We start from the raw sequence: 19,898 nt of genomic DNA on the forward strand, positions 1-19,898 counted from the left end.
TCTGACTTGCAAAAATCACAAATACTGTACGTTTTAAATAATCCCATCAAATAATTGTCCATGAGCAAAGGGAACATTGGAAGGATTGTAATGACAGTGAGCGTTTTTGAAAGGTACCGTTCAATTCCAGCTTTCCCCTTCAAAAATCAAAGAAAACCTGAAGTGTGGATGCTTCGTGGGAAAACAGTGAATTTAATTACACAAGACAGATAAAGCTGTGTTAAAACAGATTTTCCTTTGTTCTCACAGGCCAGATGGGTTTTTTTGTAGGATTTCCAACCAGATTCGTTTGATGTTCAAAGGAGGGTCAAACCTTGAGTCTCACCAAAATGTCAAACACAACGCATGATAGAAGCTCGCTCCAACATTTGATCACACCACAACATGTACCCACTGAACTACATCCTGTTCGCTCAAGGACACAGGCACAAATCCAACCCGTCAAGGTTTCGAGTATTGTTTGCAATTTTTTCTCCTCTGTTGTGGCGTTTGCATTACCCTGACCTGGCTGCTAGTCAGCTCAGGCCACATATAAAGAGGAAGCCCCGACTGTTGAGACAGCTTTCATCACTTCGTTTCAAGTTTGTGCCGCTGTGTTTTAAGCCTGCCTTCTTATGGATCTGATCTCTGCTTGTGAACTGGTGATGCCCCAAGTAGGTTTGGACACCGCAGTGGCAGACCTGGTCTCCATGTCCCACAATGCCACTGCTGTGGGAACACCGGGCATCTCCGTGGCGACCAGAACTTTAATACTGCTCGTCTGTCTGCTGCTGGTTGCCTGGAACCACACAGAGAAGAAATCTGTACCAGGTAGGTCCAACCATCATTTATCAGGGTTGATTACTTTTGTCTTCGAGCTGTTGTCGGTTCTTTTAACATTACTGATATAAATCTATTGTCATTTACCACAACAGGTCCTTCTTTCTGTCTGGGCTTGGGGCCACTTCTGTCTTATCTGAGATTCATCTGGACCGGTATCGGCACAGCCAGCAACTACTACAACAAGACGTATGGAGACATTGTCAGAGTGTGGATCAACGGAGAGGAAACCCTCATACTCAGCAGGTCGGTAACAATCAATCCTAATGAATAAAGTTAGGGTCGCCCCGAGTGTAAACTGATATTCTGTTCTCTGCAAAAACTCCAAAAATTCTAGTCAAAATATGTCATTACACTTTAAGACACAATCATCTAATGAGTAATATTTCAGTTGTAAACAGGGACTTGGACTTGTATACATTTTTTGAAAGAGCAACAATTCAGGAATGATAATTAACGAGTTGTTAATGAGTAATTCCTGAATAAATGTAACTTGAAGACTATACAGAAGATAATGATGAGTTAGAAGAGAACAGACTGAGAGATACTATATTAATGAATCATTATGTAATGATTAGTTCATGAGAATCCTACTCTTTGGTTCGTTAAGGAATTAATTGTGCAGAGCCATTATTACAGCCCTCATTACGTCATGAATATGGTAGTGCACAATAAGTCAACTCGGAAGCTAGCTGTTGTAATCATGAAGTAGTGAGGGACTACTTAGTAACTACTCAACGTTAGTTTGGATTAGTTCATATATATCTGTGAATCGACATACTTATTTATTTTTATTTCATGTATTTTTTATCATATAAGGGCATCAGCAGTGCACCATGTGCTGAAGAATGGACAGTATACGTCACGTTTTGGGAGCAGACAGGGACTCAGCTGCATCGGCATGAATGAACGAGGCATCATATTTAACAACAACGTGACTCTGTGGAAAAAGATACGCACCTATTTCACCAAAGGTACAATTCTAACCTTTGAATCAACCTCAGTGGTTAATCAAGTTATTTGTTGAAAGATATTCTAAATATTGACTTGAATCATAAAACCTTGATTTTCTGTCAGCTCTGACCGGCCCGAGCCTGCAGCAGACGGTGGAGATCTGCGTCTCCTCCACACAGACTCACCTCGACAACCTGGACACTTTGGATCATGTGGATGTCCTCAGTTTGCTACGCTGCACCGTGGTGGACATCTCCAACAGACTGTTCCTGGGTATACCTGTGGATGGTGAGTAGGCATAATTTATGTTATCATGTCAGTTGTAAATCAGTAAATCTATTTGTCTGGAAAGTTGGCTCAAACACATTTAGTTTGGGTCAGTGAAGTTACAGTGAATTTATCTCACTACTGTTTTGTTAATAACTCTGTGTGCAGAGAAAGAGCTGCTGCTGAAGATCCAGAAGTATTTTGACACGTGGCAGACTGTGCTCATCAAACCAGACATCTACTTCAAGTTTGGCTGGATTCACCAGAGGCACAAGACAGCAGCGTGAGTCATTTTATACATTCTCTTCATACATATGTAAGCCCACTTTTATGTGTTTTGGCTGAATTATGTTTTATAATCAAATGTTATATATCTGTTATCTCATAGCCAGGAGCTGCAGGATGCCATAGAGAGCCTTGTTGAACAGAAGAGGAGAGATATGGAGCAGGCTGATAAACTGGACAACATCAACTTCACTGCAGAGCTCATATTTGCACAGGTTAGTCTGAGAACTGAATGCACTTCCTCTAACCCAGATATCAGAAATCCTCTTGAGGTGAAATACAATTATTTTATTTTTTTTGCCAGTCAGCTTTTTCACATTTCTACGTGTGTGTGTGTGTGTTTTCAGAACCACGGTGAACTGTCTGCAGAGAATGTGAGGCAGTGTGTGCTGGAGATGGTGATCGCAGCACCAGACACTCTGTCCATCAGCCTCTTCTTCATGCTGCTGCTCCTCAAACAGAATCCAGACGTGGAGCTGCAGCTGCTGCAGGAGATAGACACAGTTATAGGCAAGTAGCTGGAGAACTTTAAGACACCGACACTTGTTAAAATGTCATGTTAACATGTGATATTATTTTCTTTTCTTTTTTCTTTTAATGTTAAAATTTTAGTTCACATATAAAGAGGCTAGATTAACATTTTCATCAGGGATTTCTTCCAAAAGTCTTTTTTTTTTTAAAAATCTAGCGCTGGTAGACAGCCCTGAATCTCAACTATATATAATAAGTGCACCACATAAGAACTTAAAATGTTCACACATGAATGACATATGTTCATATGTGACTGGCTTTTTGTCAGATGTGGATCAGGATTTCTACATCTGGAGACAAACTGAGTTACCATGCGATCTGCTGCACATCAGAGATGCATTTTAACAGGAACCCTGTGTGATAATAATGAGACAAAGGGGCAAAATAAAAGTCAGTTTACATACGCTCAGTTGCCAGTTTATTAGGTACAGCTAGCTAGAACTAATGGAGTCTAATACATCAAACCTGCAATAATGAATAACTTCATAATGTCATGTCAGCTCTTGTTGAAACTGTTTTGTAGAGGCCCAACAGTAATGACATCTCTCTACCATTGTAGGTGACAGACAGCTTCAGAATAGGGACCCTCAGAAGTTGCATGTGCTGGAGAGCTTCATCAACGAGTGCTTGCGGTTCCACCCTGTGGTGGACTTCACCATGCGCCGAGCTTTGTCTGATGACATCATAGATGGCTACAGGGTACCGAAGGGAACTAACATCATTCTGAACACCGGCCACATGCACCGGACAGAGTTTTTCAACAAACCCGATGAATTCAGACTTGAAAACTTTGAAAAAAATGTGAGTTGATGTATATTTTTGACTAGATAAAGTCAATTTATCAATCCTTAAAGCCTATTTTGTCATCCAACATTTTCACTATGAACAATGGTAACATGAGTAGAGACACAATTTTCTGACAAAGTTCGAATAATTTGGGATATTTCACTTATTCTTATTTAATTCTTGCTTTTCTCACTGGTTTGAAGTGGGCGGGGCTCAGCTGAAAAAGCTGATGTCACATATTTCTGTGCACTTATCAAGATCCAGCAACAGTTGAATCAGAATCTGATCAACTAGTCGGCTGTTTGTTTAAATTGCCACTGACAATGAAGTCTGATAAGACCACTGCACCACAGTCCTGATGAAGCACAGAAGCATCAAACTAATAATAAGTTAAATCTAAATTAGTTGTTTTCTTTATGTCATGAATATTTATGTTATAGAAACTAACCCTCTCCTCTGTCCTCCCTCAGGCTCCTCGACGTTACTTCCAGCCGTTTGGGTCAGGACCTCGTGCCTGCGTCGGTAAGCACATCGCCATGGTGATGATGAAATCCATCCTGGTAACGCTGCTCTCCCAGTACTCTGTTTGTCCCCATGAGGGCTTGACCCTGGACTGCCTCCCACAGACCAACAACCTCTCCCAGCAGCCTGTGGAGCATCAGCAGGAGGCAGAATCTCATCTCAGCATGAGATTCTTACCCAGACAGAGAGGCAGCTGGCAAACACTCTGAGACTCATTTGTACCGACGCATTCAAACAGAATACATACATACACTATATTATCCTCTTCATCTGTATTATCTTATGACTGTACAAAGCTAACTATTATATTTTGTTTGTATTAAAGTTGTATTATTTGAAATCCATTATGTGACATGTAAATTTAAACATGCTACCACTGAAGTAAACGTAAATTATTGTGCCAATGTTTTGTTTTGTCCTTTTTTGGGGTCATTTCTCTTTTTTCGTGCATTCAAAAAAAAACAAGAACTAATTGCGTTTACATTTTCTATCTAATTCCATCTAATAAGTTCAATGTTATGTTGCTGAATAATTAAATACCTCAGCCTGATTACATTAAATTAAGACTTGTACAGAAACCTTATGCATTTAATCTTTTATTACATATAAAGTTATGGGGAACTTCTACATAAACATGCATTTTTCTAGTCTATACAAAAGTAATGTATTTCAAACTGGTTATTCCATCTGCTGTAATAAATAACACATCTAGTGATTTGACTGATACACCGTGAATCAACATGATAGAAAAACCTTCATTAACACTGAAATTATGTAATAGAATAAGATGGTAAATTTAAATGTAATGAAAATACTAAAAGTGATTGTTAAAGGCAAATTATTTTATAAAGTTTAAATGTAATCACATATATTTAGACTAGAAAATATCAGGAGCATTTTCCAGATTAAAAAGTAGAACTTGGTGTAGAAATTCTTCTGTTCTTTGTTTTTTAAATCCTTCACTAGACCAACTCTACTGGTGGCACGGGGCCGAAAGCTGTCTCAAAATGGCCCTTTGATCCATTTGTTTAAAGGCTAATTAGCCCATTCATTAGTTATGCCTGTAGCTAAACTCTAATTTCTTGAAAAAGTTTTAACCAAGGCTGTTTAAGCAGGGTGAATTTATGAGAATCAAACTAACAACAGACAGATTAAAGATAATTTTTTCTGTAAGTATACAACGGCTCTTTTTCAAATGTGAAAACTAATTAGCAAAGAGGACGGGAAAAAAGTGTAAAAAAAGTTTTAAAACATTTCAATTCTAAGCTTTACGGGTCAGACATAGTGAAAGTAGCTAAAAGTCTGGCACTTTGGTACTTGACTTCTAAAGAAGAAATTGAATCTGCCTGTGCTACACAAACACACTTAAAAAAAATTAACTCACCATTTTATTCTGTTTTTTTTATTTTAATGCAATTTTAGCTGCATTGTCTCTGAAAAGTGCTCTTTAAATAAAGTGTATTTTAACTACGAGAAGTTTATGAGGATTTCTAAAATTATTTACTTTAAGAGTAAAAACTACAGCTTTAAACGTCACATATTAATGAGCAGGAATGGTGCAAGCATGCATATCAGATAAAGAGAGTAAAAATATATTGCTCTCTGTCTCTTCTTATTTTGTATTTGCAAATATCAGTCAGCAGAGGGCTCTGCAGCACACAACACAACACGACGATGTGATCTTCAGCACAGCCAAATATAGAACCAATCTGTTCATTATTGCTCTGCCTGTGGGCAAACGTGGCAATACATTTTCACCCACAGATGTTTCAATTTGTATTGCTTCCACTCTCTAAACACCCAGACTTTCAAAGGATTATTCAGACAGACCATGGGGGCTCCAATTACAAACATATTTGCTCAGTCGTGTGTTTGAAAGAAACAGAGGAGGCACTGAGGACGAGAAAATACGCATGTAGAGGAGGTTTTTGGCTGTGCGGTGCTTTTCCTCCAGAGATCAGGTGTCTATCAGTGATGCAACACACTGAAACATCTAAAATAAGAGTCTCAATTTCACTGACACGCAATCACCTGGAAGCTGCTTGTGCTGATTACAGTGATTAGAATCTGTTAGGAGAAACACACACAAGTGCTTGGTAGGCTAATCAATATCTGCAACAGACAGTTTCACCACCTCTGCAACAAGGTTATGGCTGTATGTGTGAGCCGTAAGTGTGTGTGTGTATACTGCATTAGTCTGCCTTTAGACTCAAGCTTTGTCATAATTATGTTTTTTCTCTGTAAAACGTTTTTTTTAAAGTGCTATTTGTGTGTTTGTGTGTGTGTGTGTGTGTGTGTGTGTGTGTGTGTGTGTGTGTGTGTGTGTGTGTGTGTGTGTGTGTTTGCAGGTGTCGCGGGACATAGCGGATGAATCACTATTCTCATTAACCCCAGTCTCATCCCTGGGCTCCATGAGGATGGAAATCATCTCATTTTCACTGCAGTAGCTCTGACTGCATTTAGTTAGAAGTATCTTGTAGATTTCCCCGGAAAACAATCATTTCAACAAAATTCTCCCTGTAAACCTTAAAGCCACTATTGAGAGTAAGAATATCAATAAGTAAATAGAAGAAAAAAAGGGAAATATTGAGCTGAATATCCAGTAAATCTGTTGCTACTTGACATGTTGATGAAGGTTCTCAGTCATCAGGGTCATGGTAATTCTAAGCGCTGTATCGTAGGCAGCTGGACCTGTGTCAGTTTCTGGAAGATGTTTCACCTCTCATCCAAGAGGCCTCTTCAGTTCTAACTAACTGGAAGGGAGTTCAGGCTTTTTAAACTCAGTGTGGGCGTGCTACTAGGTTCCTCACATTTGCAGCATGTTACTCTTCTTAAATCCTTTGAGAGCTGATCATTGATAAGGTCAAATGAGGATCAACAGACGTGGTGATTTAAGTTTTAAAGTGCCACTTCCAACAACATCTGTCATTTTTGTTAGCACTTACTACAGTTGAGAGATGCTCCCGGGTGAAAAGATGCCTTAATTATCACTTCCTTATGTAAGGGCCTTATACTGTCACTTCAATCACCATCAGCATCTATCCATCTATCTGTCCATCTGTCTGACCAGGGATGGAATGTGTACTAGAATACTTCCCTCAAGTTAAAGTAAAGTGACTCGTATAAAAATTAAAAATGAAAGAAAAAAGTGAGTAAAGAGTAAACATTACTGCGAGGGATGAGGTGTATGAAGACAATGGTGTTATATGACAGAATATTTAGTTAAAGAACACCTTTAAGCCACAAAAACAAGAGCATGATCGTGTCAGTTTATACACTAAAGGAACAACATTGTGCCTTTTAGGAGTACAATCTGCACCGGCAAGCCTTATCGTCCAAACCACCAATAAATTCCCTTTTCTATAGACGGACATTTGCAACCTGTGCGTTAGGGGTGGGCGATATATCGAATATAAGCAATATGGGGGTGGGGTTGTGATGCTAGCACACTGGCAAAAATCAATAAAGATATATAAACGTGCCACGATGACACACACACAGACTCACAAGGTGAAAGCCGACGCTGTCGTGGCTGGTAAAAATAATGTTTGCCTGAGTGGTAAGCATGCCCACACAAACACACACACGTTACATGGATAAGGACAAAGTGTCGCTCACTCTGGTGCACCCATACGAACTGCCATAAACACAGATATATATATATACATATCACAGGTTTCCTCTTCTAAATACACAAGCTAAGTACTCAGTTACATTTCTGTCTTTCTTTTACAGGGATTACATGTAAGTGTAAGTAATAAATAAACTTGCAGTAATTTACATGAAATCAAGTACAAGTACCTCAAAATTGTAATTAAGTACAGTACTTGAGTAAATATCCTTAATATGACATCACTTCACGAGTCCCATAAACTGATTAAACAAAAGTCATCCTATTGATTTCTTTTCTCTTGTCTTTATTTGCATATGTTTGATACTGAGTTAATCCAAAAGTAACGGAATGTAATGTCAATTTTCAGAAAAGATTTAGGGGGTGTTAATATTTCTCTGTTGTTTCAAACACACAGTACCACACACACAAACATGACCATGCTACACATAGTTGTTGATGGTCTCATTTGAAGAGTTAAACCCATCAGTGACGTTGGTGTAGTCACCGGTCTGTACGTCATTCTGACAGAACTTTCAGACAGAATGTTCACCCAAAGTTCAGCCTGGAAATAATGGGTTTCAGACGTTCTGTCTGAAAGGCCCGTAAGAGTCCTTGTCAGTCTGCTCTGTACATAATACAACCAGTCCACTGAATCTCTTCACCAAGCATCTAAGTGCTCTAAAGCTCTTGAGCTTGATGAGCGCTCTGCAGTGACAGCTGTGACATAGACTGTCTGAAACAACAGAAAGGTCGTGCACACCTCAGTGAAGGTAAAAGTTCTAAATATAGAAGTCACAGCTGGAGGACGCTGAGCCTGTTGATCACACAACATCCTGGGTTTGATTTGGGTCACTTAGCATGCTCTCTGTTCGGTGCATCAAAGATTATTGTAGATGTGAGCTTTTTTCATTTCTTGATTTCTAATCCTTACCCTAATCCATAATAAATATCCTTGAGCTTTTTTGCATTCCCGACCTATGTGATCACCCTCTTCACACACCCCCACAACACCTGGCTAGTCAACATTTCCAACCTTGTATCTATCTTTTACATGTTGATTAACTGCCTCTGAGCCTCGCATCATATTTACCACTTCACATTTAGCTCAGTTGTATAGAAACGAAGAGTCTGAGGCCACATTTGCAGCTCTGTGAGGTTGCTTTAAGCTAAATGCTAATGTCAGCATGCTCAAAATGATAATGCTAACATGCTGATCATTTGCAGGGAGGTTTACCATGTTCACCATCGTAGTTTAGCATGTAAGCATGAGAGTATTTCCTAATTAGCACTTAAGACCAAGTTGAAGCCGATGAGAATGCCATTGCGTTTGCACATATTTGGTCATACAAGTACTGGAAAAATGTTTTTAAAGTTTTAATTGATGATGGCGCTAAATCAAAGTCCACCGAAGTTATTACAATGTAACACATCATACCCTCATACCTAAAATAACTGAAAAGGGTGATTGTCAGTGTCTCTCAAAATGACATCTATCACTGTTCCCAAAGCAACATGACCTTTGCAGCGTAACAGTGGACCTTTGTCATGCATTTGAAGTTTGGTTAGGTTTAGGAGAACATCTTGGTTTGGGTTAAATTACTACCTTACTTCTTGTTACAGAAGTTACCTTGTCACAAACATACCTACGTTAACAAAGTAACTTATGTTACCTTGTGTAGATGACGTTACTTCACTGCGTTTGTGAATTCAAAAAACTTAATTGTTAACTTTTGGTTTCACACTGGACACGAACAATTGTCTCCTGATCGTCCTTCCCCGACCTTCGTAAATGGACTTTTCACTCTTTAGGCTGAAGATAAACTTGCTTTTAACAAGTCATTCGGGTGAGCATAAGGGCTGGCTCGCTTAGGGATGTCACAGGATCAGGAGTCAATAAGCATGTCAGTCAATAGCACAACAAGCTAACGTGTGCCATCTAGTGGTATCCTCCAGAATCATGCGTAGTATATAAATGAGTATGTGAACAACTATGTTCACGACACAGCCAGTTGTCAATGTGGACAAAAGCAAATAAATCTTCTGCCTTATATGACTTTCCTCACGTCCTTCTTATCAGCTGTCATAATTAGTATAGCCACTAGAGGTTGCTGCGTAACAATAAACGTAAATATAGGTCGATTTTTCTGATGAGGCTCAGGAAATCACATGGATACAGAAATATGTTGACATCATTCATTCTGGACCAAAGTGGTGGACCAATCAGCCACAGACCAACACTCCTGACAATGATGGGTTTCATGATGTCATCATCAAATGCAGTATCGACGATTTCCCTGAGTTTGAGGACTCAGAGGGTCTTCATGATGCATTCTGGTGCATGTCTTAAACTCTGAAATCTACATGTAAATGACAGATGTCATTGTCAGGGCAGAAAAAGTGCTGAACTTTTTTTAAAATCGATCTGAATCAGGACCTTAAAAAGTCAAATTGAATGATGAATTTGGAGAATTGTGACACCCCTATCCCTAACCATGCTACTAGCCTGGCAAATAATCCATTCTTACTTTCTTAAAAGTTTTTCTGTCTGTCTTTAAAAAAGAAAACATTGTGTTGCCTGTCAAAATTCAGGTAGTTTCAGCTGCGTAGTGCAGAAAATGTGAAGAGGTCGGGTATAAAGAGTACATACTGAGCTAATCTGGCTCCAAGCTGTGGGATATCAGGCATCTGCTAAATAGATCTGTGGTAACTTTCACTTCAAGTCTACTACGGGGACTGTGGTGTGTGTGTGTGTATGTGTGTCTTTGTCTGTGTATTTGTGTGTGTTTCAGTGGAGGAAATATTCTTAAAAGGGGAACTGAATAATACTTGTGGTTTCAAACTGTGTCAGCCTTGCCTGCTTCTGGCAGAAAGGTCGCCAGTGTGTCTGTCAGAGATGGCAGTTTAATCATGGCAGTGTCCTCTAAAGTGAGAGTTTTCACACTTTGAAACACTTTTTGTGCTATTCTAAGGTCGGGCACCTCAAATGAAATATGCAACTCCACAACACAGAACTGCATTTTCCTTGGAGCAGAGAGCGGCATCACTGTGAGGTTTTAAGGTATTATAACAGCACGCCTTGCAGAATCTGGTGCACTTCTTTGAAATATTCAGTCTGTTCCTTCTCGTAAAGAAGTCCATGGTTCTTCATTTGTGGTTTTCGCTAGTCACATGATGTATACTTTCCCTCTCGTTCCATTTATTTCCATTGCTGCATGACAGATTTATAGAGGCAGGATGCCAGACGGCTTTTAAAATAACTCAGACGTAAGAGCCTCGCAGCAAAAAGTTTAGACTGACCTGCATCGTGCCCTGATAGACAATCTGATTGATTACATGCTGCTTGCTGCCCACACACACACACACACACACACGCACTCACACACACACACAAATGTTGTGCTAAAATTCTCAAATGCCAGTGGCCATATTGTCTCTCTGTTTTAGTCCCCTGCTGGATTACTGCTTCATTATAAGAGAGCCTTGGTTGCCATGGAAACATCTACCAGTAAGGGTCAACAATGCACTCATCTCTCTACATCATCGGTTCATTGTCAGTGTGAATTGTACCTCCTACAGTTGGCAATGACACTGATCTTCGTGATGCTGTGGGACATTTAGCTTGTTGGTATGTTTCTCAGCCTCACAGTGTGTTCATATGAGCTTCATATTCCAGCTCTTTGGACACAAGAAAATATTTTTTCCTTTTTATAAAGTAGCCCGACTCCCCTTGAACCAGAAGTGAATCTCTTTCATTGGGCGAGTCTGTCTGAAGAGGCCCAGACTGGAAGGCTCTCTGCCAGCAAAGGCACTGGATCACAGGGAAACTCTCACTTCATGGCCTTCTCATGTGGCTCGCTTTGCAAAGTCAGCTCATTTGTTTCTCATTGAACATCAGAGGAGGGTGGTGCTGCTCATCATTACAGGAAGAGCTTCCTCTTCTTCTTCTTCTTCTTCTTCTTTCTCCTTTTATTCCTCCTTTGAGCCAGCCTGGAGGTTTCAGTTTGAGGCTGCAGTGTCTTTTTTTTTTCTGCCCACCCTTTTGATGTCGAAATCAAATTACATTAGTGTCTCACTGAGGATGGGTCATTACCACTGATGCAGAGTAATTAAAAGGTACATGTATTCTTGAATACGATTCAAAGACACTTCTACTTTGAGGTATTTACATTTTATACTGACTCGACTCTTATTACTTTATAGTTGTAGCACCCAGCCCACATCAACTCTTTAGACACCAAATATACAGCTAAAGTGTTGAAACCTTTTTCATAAAACAACCTCAATTCTTAATTATAACATTACGTTGCAAAGAAAGAAGATTGTCTCCTTTGTCTCAGCGTAAATAAAACCTTCAGCAAAAAAGTTTCACTTCGTCCAACACTTACTGTACCGCCTTACCAGCAGACTTGTCACTTCTACATATACTGCTTTACACTTCTACTATTTAAGAGAAAAATATACTTTCACTCCACTGTATCTATCTGATAATTATAGCTATAAGTTGCTCGAATTAGAGACTAACAACAGAAAAAAATATCTGATCCGTTTATTAGACTATATTTTGCATTAATTATCTAAGTCTGCAAAGTAACTAGTAACTTAAAAAACCTAAAGTAAAAAGTGCAGTATTTGCCTCCAACAGGTATTGGGGTAGAAGTTAAGCAGCATAAAATGGAAATACTCAATATTTTTTAAAGGTGTACTCAATAACATCACTTAGAGTAGTACTCCAAGGTAGAAACTTTCCACCTCTGTCTCCCACAGTCCAAAGACATGCTGGTTAGTAAACTGGTGCCTCTAACTGGCCTGTAGGTGTTATAGTGTGTCACACTGGTGACCTGTCAGGAGTGAAGCCGCCTCCGGCCCACAGGTTCCTGCCCCATGTTACCCTGCAGAGGATAGATTGTGGATCGCTGGATTTTACTACCTAATAGAAAATAATATACTTAGAATTTGCTTGGCTGTGACTAGCTATTGAAAAGCTACATACTGATGAATGAATCAGTAATTGTTATTTGTGAAGTATTTTGCTGATAATATATCTAATAATATATCAGTAAAGGGAGGGTTCAGCCCAAAATCCCAAATTTTTTTTTTTCTTATTACCTGTAGTTCCTTGTATTCATATTAAAAATAACAAATGTAAGTTCCGTAAGTCACGTAACTTTAACAAGTGATGTTAGAGGGGAACCTACGACTTTGAAGTGTTGGGCCCCTGACCAGGCTGGCCCTGTCACGATCAAGAGCCTCTCATCCAAACTGGGTCATGATTTCTGGAAAGACACATTGCTGTTGAGTTTTTCAAAAGTATTTTTATGGCGCTTTGAGTACAACAAACCCAAAGCCATCTATATTTGAGAGAAGGCAGACATCTCCTCCAAAACTCAGCATCTCACATAAAGACAAAATGGCAAAATTGCACTTTAGGTAAGAATGAAAATATGTAGTTTGCATTTTTGGGTGAACTGTCCCTTCAAGTAAGATTCTGAATGCAGGACCTCGACTTGTATTGTGGCACTGGAAATGAACCCTTCTTCCCCCTGTGGTCATTATCTCCTATTAGTGTAGTGCCGTTGGTTTGTCCTATCGTGCAGAGAAATGGAGATTTGACAGTAGCTTGTAGTTATACAAGCAAAAGAAACTTACAAACTAAATGGACCCAAAGTACCGAGGGCAGATTTACAGAGATGCTGATGACGGTGATTATGTCAGAAACTGAATTACTGAGGCTTTGACAAAAACTCAAGAGCTCTCATGCGAAGGCCAGGGGGACTGAAGTGTGCGCAAGAATAATACTCTGTTTCACTTTTATTGTGACCTTGTAACTTTTGATTAAAATAAATGTCTATGTATTTTTTTCTAGTAAACCAAGATAGCGTGGACTTACTTCCCTTTTATGTTTCTGTGTCTCAGGGCAATAGCAGTGTTTTTATTCATGTTCATACAACCTACACACACACACACAGACACACACACTCCATTTCCCATCAGGTTGAAGAAATACACAGCTATATTGCTAGGATCAAAGTAGCTCAGCTTGTTGTGATTACTGGCATATCTTTTTTGTCACTGCAATATTGCATAAGACAGTACACACACACACACACTAACACACACACACACACACACACACACACACGTACACGCAAATGCACACAGTGTCGAAGATAAGTCAGCCTTGGGCAGTGGGCAGGCAGGCTAATGCCATCTGGTGCCCAGTGCTCACGCTGAGCAACAGTCAGCTCCACACCTGGGAGATGGTATCGCCTGCAACTGTTGTTGGACCACCGACTGAACGCCCACCTGCCCCCACACTCATGACTCTGAGCTTTATGTCGTCTCACAGGCTGCAGACAGAAAGTAATTCAAGTTGATTACAAGCTAAACCAACCCTAAGAAGTTATTACACATCGTCAACGTCACCAGCCTGTCGTGCTGAATATCACAGAGCTGTTTTGTGATGAAGTGACTGACTTCATACATCGTGTCCCAGAATGCCTCTGTTTGTTTCTTGTTTTCAGAAAGAGGGTAAGATTCCCGATGCTGCAAGTCACAACCTTTACTCAAAACACAGCGTCTTGCTGCTTTAAGTGGGTGGAGAAACTGTTATATATCTTCTACAATAATAACTTCTTTCTGCATGCTTGTTGAATGTGTAACGTGGTGAGTCAACAAAGATTCTGTTGTTGTTGTCTGATTCTGATGCCAAAACTTAACATTGATTGCTAAAAATCTAATGCAGCTGTGCTGAAAGTGCTCAGAGACACTGCCTGTGTTTGCTTTGCCAGTAACATGGGAGTGATTTAACCCAGAACTGCAAAAGATATGACCAAAAAATGTTGTCAGAACAAGCTGTAAACACAACGTGTTAGCAAGCAGTCGACTATATAAATCGAGCAGAGGTAAAACAGTAGTGTTCATTTGGAGTAGGTGTTTTTTGTTTGTTTGCTTTTCTTAAAGGAACAGTTCGCCCACAAATTAAAATCTTGTCTATATCTGCTCACCCCCATACAGCTGGAAAGTCAAGGGACATTTCGTAGTCCACAAAACATTTCTGGAGCTTCACAACAATTCAGTGTTGCAGCATTCTCAAACAACCGAAGTACGTCGGGACTTGTTTCAAAATGGAAACCATACAGCTTGTCTGGCGCAATCCAAGTGACCGGAAGCCCCGATATCCAAACTCGATTTGAAAAGACGTTAGTTATAACCTTTTTTAAGCTGAAATCTTCACCTTAGCTGCGAAGCTATAAGTGTCAGCAAGCACCCCGTCTGAAGGAGTAGATCACATAATTTCAAATCAATTTGGGATCGTAGGGCTCCTGGAGACTTGGATTAAAGGAGATGAGCTGTATAGAGTCATTTTTAGGTTTTTTTCCATCATTTTTTCTGTTTTAAAACAAGTTCCCAGCTACTTCAGTTGTTTAGGGGAATGCTACAACGCTGTTTTGCTGTGAAGCTCCAGAAATGTTTTGTGGACTACAAAACTTCACTTGGCTTTCCATCAGTATGTGGGTCAGTAGATAAAGATAATGAATTTTCATTTTTTGGGTGAATTTGAAATTTGAAATTGTGTCTCTGGCCACCCATCCATATTCACTCACATTTTAGTTCTGCTTTTGTCAGAGGGGATTATCTGTCTCTTTAGCTGCTAAATGATCCACTATTGTTCACCAACTAGTCATTAACTCGGTCTGTCTGCAGTTTGTTGAATGCAATTAGCACATATTAGCTTTACCAGGGCTTTTTCTTTTAAAATAGCTGCCTGCTGCTGGAAACCAAGTTGATGGAGCGAGAGTGAACTAAAACCATATCTGAATAATAATGCACTTTAAAGCAGGCACTCAAGGACACACTGCCATTCTGAATTTCAGAATTGGCATTCATAAGCTGAGTGATCAGACAATCAAAGCCAGAGGGAAAATATGGACACTCTGAAAATAATGCTTTGATATTATTTTTTGCTTTGAAAAGGCTTCTGTTTGACGGCTGGAGCATCCCTGAACATTTTTAAAACACAAGTAAGTCTCTGCAACAAAGGGAACAAATACACTTCTGAGCAACTTTTTTAGGTACACCCATACAGTCCAATGCAATACCTTCACAAAGCTTAAAATGGCCATTTGTTTTTGTCAAAATTTCATAGAGGTGTTAACTCATATATGTATACTGCGGTCATAGTTAGTAGTGGTGTTTTACTGGACTGCATGATATTGAAATGTATTTCTGATATCTTTTCCCATCACATTCGTAAATGGTGTAAAACAGCACAATATCACCATATTGATGTTCCTGGAAAATCATTATCAGTGTTGTCACCAGGTTCATCATTGCAACTAACCAGTCACATTTTTGTAATATCATAGCTTTGCAACTTGGGAAAAGACCAGAAAAATGCACACATTAGAGACGCCATCTTTTGTAACACGTTAACATTGTGAAAGGGTCTATTTTAGCCCAAACCATGCCTCAACCTAACCAAGTATTTTATTGCCTCAACCTAACCAAGTATTTTATTGCCTCAACCTAACCAAGTATTTTATTGCCTCAACCTTACCAAGTATTTTATTGCCTCAACCTGACCAAGTATTTTATTGCCTCAACCTAACCAAATATTTTATTGCCTCAACCTTACCAAGTATTTTGTTGCCTCAACCTTACCAAGTATTTTATTGCCTCAACCTAACTAAATATTTTATTGCCTCAACCTTACCAAGTATTTTATTGCCTCAACCTGACCAAGTATTTTATTGCCTCAACCTTACCAAGTATTTTATTGCCTCAACCTAACCAAATATTTTATTGCCTCAACCTTACCAAGTATTTTATTGCCTCAACCTAACCAAATATTTTATTGCCTCAACCTTACCAAGTATTTTATTGCCTCAACCTAACCAAATATTTTATTGCTTCAACCTTACCAAGTATTTTATTGCCTCAACCTTACCAAGTATTTTATTGCCTCAACCTTACCAAGTATTTTATTGCCTCAACCTTACCAAGTATTTTATTGCCTCAACCTGACCAAGTATTTTATTGCCTCAACCTGATTAAGTTCTTTGTTGCCTCAACCTAACCAAGTTCTTTGTTGACTGAACTTAACCATGTTTGGTTTGGTTCAGTCAACAAAGGAACTTTGCTGCCTAAACTTAACCATGTATTGTTGTTGCCTCAACCTAACCAAGTATTTTATTGCCTCAACCTAACCAAGTATTTTATTGCCTCAACCTAACGAAGTATTTTATTGCCTCAACCTGATTAAGTTCTTTGTTGCCTCAACCTAACCAAGTATTTGTGTTGCCTAAACCTAACCAAACAGTGACCAAAAATTGAAAAAAGCAGGAAATAATAGGTGAACTTGCTGTAAAAATGACAAGTGAACAGTACAACAATATGTTCCAAATGGGATACAAACTCCAGACCACACCTCCTTGCAGAGGATCCTGTATTTAACCCCTTCAGCAACAACAGCTTGCTCTAGAAATGGACTTTGTCGCTGTTTTGTAAGTTGCAATGGTCCTGGAGCAACATTTATGATGATGTTCTGGGAACAAGACCAACACAGTGATATAGTGTATGTTAATGTGTGTAAAAGAACATTATTATCTTTGTAAAGGGAGAATGTAGCACTGAACTGTTGTACTTGCATTACAGGTGTGCCTAATAAAGTGCTCACTGAGTGGAAATTCCTGTAGGAAAGACTCTAAATATAAAATAGGCTTTGGATGGAAGTGATCCATGATCGATGGATTTGAATCATCCTTTCATTTCCTCTCTTTCACATTTAAATGACCTGAAACATGTCAGCTCCATTCAATGATTACTAAAGATAGTAAAACAGTAACCTGGCCTGACTTCATGTGACCGCAGATAGTAAGTGACTGATTTTTTAACAGCCAGTAACAAGGGGTCATGGGATTTTTACTGCTGGAGATGAATTTCAAGTTGCAATGAATGAGTCTGTGCTGAAACACAGGCAGCACTCTTACCCAGAGACAGAGGGAGGGAGGGAGAGAGGAAGAGAGAGAGAGGAAGAGACTGCACTTACAGCATACAGAAAGAGGTAGAGAAAGAGTTTGAGCGAAGAGAGCGTGAAGAGGCTGAGTGTGACAGCACCAAATGAGAGGAGGAGGAGGAGGAGGAGGAGGAGGAGGGACCGAGTGGCAGGGACAAGGGAGGGAGAAACCGAGAGGGGGACGAACCAAGAGTGAGCGAGGGGAGGGAGCATCAGAGAAAGTAGACGAGAGGGAGAAGGCAAGAGGGAAACTGAGAGAGTCAGGAGAAGAGAGAGGAGAGCAAAAAAAGGAGGACAGCTCAGCAAATCAGCCTAGAAGCGTTCCTCTCACAGCTGCAGTGATCCAGGCTGGGAGGGGAAGTTTAGCTCAGCAGGAGGAAAAAAAACATATAAGAAATAGCTTTTTTTTCATTTTTTTCATTCATTTATCTGGGTGAAGATATCAGAAGACTCCTTGGAGAGGAGAGGGAAGAAGAAGAAAGAGGAATCAGAGAGCTTCTGCAGCCTCCGAGTGTCCTCCTGCAGGGGAAGATGGATTCAGACTCCGGAGAGCAGAGTGACGGAGACCTCTCTCCAGGTAAGCTCCAAGACCATTCATGGAAAAACAACATCGGCTTCTGACATGTTGTTGTAACCAGACCAGACTGAGCAAATACATTCTAGATAGTATTACTTTATCTAGAGGATCTGTGAGGTCTTGCTGCCTGTTTTCCAGCACTTTCATCAGGCACTGGACCCTCAACACAGACACATTCTCTCACATTATGTGTCCTCATCAACTCCTCTCAAAATGCAGACTTCTTCTTCAATACTTCTTTAATGCCCCCAAACTCAAGACTCACATGATTTTCAACTTTAAGAGTCAGTTCACGCAGCATCTGCGGCTCATTTCTGACGTGTATCAAAGTCAAGCTGCTCTGAGCTCTGATGCATGCACACTGTGACTCTGGTGACTGGCGGAGCCTCGCTGAGTGTACGGATGAAAACCGGCTCAGTCGCCACCAGGAACAGGCAAGCTCCGACACGTGCAGCCAGTTTGTTCATCAACACATCCAGCTATAGAGAGACAGAGAGAGATGAGAGCCTCCCTGAATGCTTCAGTCTTCTTCTCTGTGGTGCATCTCACAATCTCACAAAATATTCAGATTCACAGTTTATTGGAGGGTGCGTTCGGTTGTAATACTGTCCGTTTTATGGTGTAAGAGAACAGGACTGCAAAGTTTTATTGCTAAGATGAAAGTTAACAGTTGGAAACACGCAGATACACACACACAAACACTCCTTAAAGTTTACTTTTTAGTGCCTCTTGGTGGATATTTTCCAGCCTTCTGCGCGTGTGGGCGATTTACTGAACTGTGATCTGCAAAAATTCAAGCCAGGAGATGAAACAGCCTTCTGGAAGATAAGCTTCAAGGAGTTCAAAGATCATGAATCAAATGAGTCTCCGGGAGGTTTTCATAACAGCACAGCATACTGATGTCAAATACAGGCTCTGTATGTCATCAGGAGCTGAAACTTTTTATGTGTAGCTTTAAATGACTTTATCCTTAATCAGAGGACTAAAAATACTAAAATGATCCTCCATTAGTCACGTGTATTAACTGTCCCTGGGTGCTATCTGCAGACCTGCTATAGATCAGATATATGATTCACATGATTTATCAGGGCATGTTGCTGCCCCAGTTAGTATTCATGTATTAATGTTGATGATGGTGTGGATGTTTGCCAGTTTATTTGACGCCGAAGAGCTTCGTGTGTTAATAATGCTGTGTTGAACTCTACCCATCTGTCTGTCCATCTGGACCATTGTCTGTCTGTCTTTTTGGTGCATTCTAAAGGGACCTTCATATGAGAAATATGACAAGTTTTACCCACATCATCAGCAGGTAGGGCTCGGCGATATGGCTTATAAATAATATTGCAGTATATATTCAGGCTATATCCAGCTGTGACTGTTAAGGCAGCTTCTAGTGGTCGTTGGTTTTATTATGGCAGCAAAAGAAGAAGTCAGGCGAAGCATGTCAAGGTCCACATAGAGAAGAGCTTGGAGATGGATGGATGGGTGAAACAAGCACAGGACTTTCACCCAGAAGACTGTTGTTTGTG

At 39.9% G+C, this 19,898-nt stretch overlaps 2 protein-coding genes across 2 annotated transcripts in view; both read left to right on the forward strand.

The window, feature by feature from the left end:
- The first annotated feature begins 588 nt into the window (after positions 1-588).
- Positions 589-4,566, forward strand: cyp19a1a (cytochrome P450, family 19, subfamily A, polypeptide 1a). Its single transcript, XM_073464383.1, has 9 exons — positions 589-810; positions 915-1,065; positions 1,639-1,793; positions 1,897-2,061; positions 2,209-2,323; positions 2,429-2,540; positions 2,673-2,835; positions 3,416-3,657; positions 4,113-4,566. Exons 1-9 carry the CDS (start codon positions 615-617, stop codon positions 4,371-4,373), a joined length of 1,560 nt encoding a protein of 519 aa, XP_073320484.1. The 5' UTR covers positions 589-614; the 3' UTR covers positions 4,374-4,566.
- Positions 4,567-18,099: 13,533 nt separating this feature from the next.
- The window catches only part of tnfaip8l3 (tumor necrosis factor, alpha-induced protein 8-like 3), a 28,047-nt gene continuing 26,248 nt past the window's right edge, over positions 18,100-19,898 (forward strand). Inside the window, exon 1 of the mRNA XM_073464672.1 lies at positions 18,100-18,369. Coding sequence (XP_073320773.1) covers positions 18,324-18,369 — 46 coding nt within the window. The 5' untranslated portion in view covers positions 18,100-18,323. The remainder of the gene's footprint in view (positions 18,370-19,898) is intronic.

This window comes from Pagrus major, chromosome 4 (assembly GCF_040436345.1).
Source record: "Pagrus major chromosome 4, Pma_NU_1.0".
Lineage (NCBI taxonomy): Eukaryota > Metazoa > Chordata > Actinopteri > Spariformes > Sparidae > Pagrus > Pagrus major.